We start from the raw sequence: 3,582 nt of genomic DNA, 5'->3' as shown, positions 1-3,582 counted from the left end.
ATATTCTATCAAGGACAGTAGGTCCAACAAAATTATCCTATGCGTTCCTTCTTGTAACAGACTCCTCCCTCTAAAATTATCATCCTAAGCAACAGTTTGGACCAGCACAAAACAATAACCACCTTTAGTTTGATTTCTAAGTTGTGGCATGAACATCTTGGCCATCCACATATATCCGCTCTCCATTATTTCGCAACAGAACCACACGAAGTACAAATATAACTTCAAACATTTTCATGTCTTTCAAGTAATACAACTTAAAGCAATAAACTATCATTTAGAACTTTCTCCAAGCATAGCTCAAAACCTTTAGAACTTGCTCACTCCGTTGTATGCGAACCCTCCCCAATTCTCTCTTCTCATTAGGATAAATATATTATCATATTTGTGGATTACTAGTCACTTTACTATTACCTGCACTTAATGAAAAAAAAATCATATGCCACAATCAACTTCTTAATTTTAAAACCATGACTCAAAAACAACTCCAAACTCATCTTCAAATCTCCCAAACTGATGGGCGTCATGAATACTCCAATCATCTCCAAACCGCATCTATGAACAAACACGGCATGCACCACCAAGCCTAGTCAAACTTAAATACAGACACATCTTAGAGATCTCCATTCAACTTATGTGAACAACCAACCTATCACCTACATTCCAGCCAGACCTGGTTCAAACAACAGCTTAGCTCATCAACTTAACCCCATCCCCTAACACGTAAAACAGACCATCCTTTCAGCTCATATGTCGAAGACTACCACAATATACTCACCTAAGAGCATTCAGATGTTTATGCTTTCTCTAGTTTACACCACAGACACCCAACACAATCTCACCCAGATCTATCGCAAGTGTGTTTATCAATAAGTCACCTTTACATAAAGGCTACAAATGTTATGAGATCTTTAGACGCAAAACATACGTATCACGCTGTGTTTGGATCCAATACACCCCACCCCCGTCGCCCCTCTCCTGCATGCCATATAGCACCCAGTCCACTCTATTTAGACGATATATCCGTCATCGCCCTAGCAAATAAAACAATCTTCCACGCTTGAATGAACTATCAAAATTGATGTACACTTTATTCGTGATTCTAATACAAGTGTCCATCACAAATCCACTACAAGTCAGCTAACAAACATCTTCACCAAATCAACTACCTCAAAGTCGGTTCTTCTCTTTATGCAACAAGTTAACACTCCATGAATGGACTATCAACTTAAGGGCAGTAATAACAAAAACAACATACTTCTGCTTAGCAAAACAACACCTCATCCACCGTAACAAGCCAACAACAAATTGTAATAAACTGAAACAAACTTTATCTCTACCTCAATTATATAAATAGCTCATACACTATTGATGTATGTGCCTTAATTCAATACAGAACCTGGCTGATTATGTACCCCATATCAGCTCACTTTCTTCACTTCCTATAAACTTCTCTGCAGCTATCATCTGCATCTCCTTACAATAGCTCCTCACTTCAAAGTTGCAACATTTATAACTGTTTCTAATCAAATCAATTCAACCACTCCCCATTTCACAGGTTGACAGGTTTGAATTCTACTCGTTGACGCCCAGTTCTCTACAAATTTAATTCTTTTTAATTGAATCAAACTGAATTGAGAACCGGTTTACAATCCTACCTTCTAACTCGTTGTAGCCAGCTCTCTATAAATAATTTTTTAAAAAAATAATCCAACCAGTTCTAACAGTTCAAACACCAGGTACAATGAGATTTTCCCAATGATTTAACTGCTCTAGACGAAACTTTATGTCTGAGGATCCTACAACAAAATTTTTCAAAGTAAACATTTAAGAAGCAAACACGAATCATTAAAAATCAATTTAACTTGAACTTTGAAGCTCAGCTTCAATGGGATACGGCTGCATCTGAAACGCCAATTTTTATGAAAAATTCACAGCCAAATTTCTTCAAAATCATAAATTGTGAGCGCTAAATGAAAAATGTTTAACAACAAGACCGCAAATTAAAAATCAAGAGTATACAGCAATTTCTAAGAATGCATATAAAAAAGAAAGCAGGGCACGTGTAGCACAAGCACTACCAGTCTGATGTACTGTCTCATAATTTTAAACATTAACCTGCTCCATTTGTACATCCTTCTCCTTCAGCGGCAAATACTCCCCTAAATAGACCTCCAAGTGATCCGCCAACGCAGACTTATCGATGCTCTCATGGTGATACGATTTACATACAAAATACATCACCGTCTGCACCACCAGCGCAAAAAGCACCACCACCGACATCAAACCCAGCATCGATGTCGCGAATCCCACCCTAACCGCCGTCGAAAACTCTCCGACCACCACTACTCGCCGGAAAACTAACTCGATCCCGATAAACGCCAGATTCATTTTCACAAACACCGTGGCTGCAATTCCCATCTTTCCCTTCACCAGATCCCTGCCCCTCTGCATTGCAGCCAGCCCACAAGCCTCCTCAAGCACCGACACCACGCTCGCCAGATGCCATACCACGCTGATCCAAACCAAGCCAACGAGGTAGACGAGGAAGAGGAAGAGGATGATGATCAATCCGATGATGTTTTCTCCGGTGATCATTATGGATAAAACGAGGATGAATATGGCGATAATGTTGTATGCGACCAGGAAAAGAAAGGCGATGAGGAACGTGAGAGCGAGGCGACGCCATACTTTGGGGACAACGGAGAGGACTTTGCGGTAGGAGAGGAGGAGATCATGCTTAGCGGTGTAGGCGGAGGCAACGGTGTAGACGATGGCCGCGGTGGAGAGCAGGGAGAAGATGAGGAGGGCGATGAGGTAGAAAGCTTTGAAGAGGAGGAAAGCGGACCACTCAGAGGAGAGTCGATGGAGAAGTAGGGTTTGTGAAGGAGAGCCGGCGGTGGTGTGTTCTAGGGCATATTCGTTGCGGTCGATTTGGGAGAAGAGTAGGTAAGAGATGTGGATGTGGAGGAGGAAGAGGAGGGAGAGGGGGACGATTATGGAGATGGCGATTTGGGAGAACAGTCGACGCAACGAAACGATTAGCTTCGAGGCTTCGAGGTAGATGCCCTTGATGCTTAGGAACTGGAGGTCCTCTGGTTCGCAATCCATGATGCGGTGTTTAGCAATGGAGATATTGGATGGATTTGGGGGAAGCGAGAGAGAGATTGGGGATTGAACGAGGAAGAAATGTTGGGGGTTGCAGAAATAGCTCGTCGATATCCACGAAGAAGCTGGATTGACATTGACTTTGAAGTCTTCAACGGGAACCAGGCGAAAATCCTATCTTTTACCTAGAAATTTTTTTTGATCATAATGAGATTAATTTATTATATTTTTCAAGTATTAATTAGATAATATAATTAAATGTGAAAAAAAGAAAAAAATTAAAATATATGATAATTTAATAATGAGATTAATTTATTCTATTTTTCATGTACCAATTAGGTAATATAATTAAATATATTGGGATATAGCATTAATTTTTTGTAAAGGGGAAATAATTCGTATTATTTAATTTAAATAAAATTAAGCTAAAATAAGAATAAATTTAATATAAGTATAATTTAGATTTAAAAATTT

General features: G+C 39.6%; 1 protein-coding gene across 1 annotated transcript; it reads right to left on the bottom strand.

Moving 5' to 3' along the window:
• Positions 1-1,941: 1,941 nt before the first annotated feature.
• LOC110027707 lies at positions 1,942-3,276 on the bottom strand. The gene has a single exon (XM_020729239.1). It carries the CDS (start codon positions 3,109-3,111, stop codon positions 2,107-2,109), a length of 1,005 nt encoding a protein of 334 aa, XP_020584898.1. The 5' UTR covers positions 3,112-3,276; the 3' UTR covers positions 1,942-2,106.
• Positions 3,277-3,582: the final 306 nt, after the last annotated feature.

This window comes from Phalaenopsis equestris, unplaced genomic scaffold, assembly GCF_001263595.1.
Source record: "Phalaenopsis equestris unplaced genomic scaffold, ASM126359v1 Scaffold000002, whole genome shotgun sequence".
Classification (NCBI taxonomy): domain Eukaryota; kingdom Viridiplantae; phylum Streptophyta; class Magnoliopsida; order Asparagales; family Orchidaceae; genus Phalaenopsis; species Phalaenopsis equestris.
Note: the sequence above shows the minus strand (reverse complement) of the source record. Positions and strands in the feature narration are given on the sequence as shown.

Coding starts and splice junctions, on each gene's coding strand:
- LOC110027707 (XM_020729239.1), bottom strand. CDS start 3,111: ATGGATTGCGAACCAGAGGACCTCCAGTTCCTAAGCATCAAGGGCATC.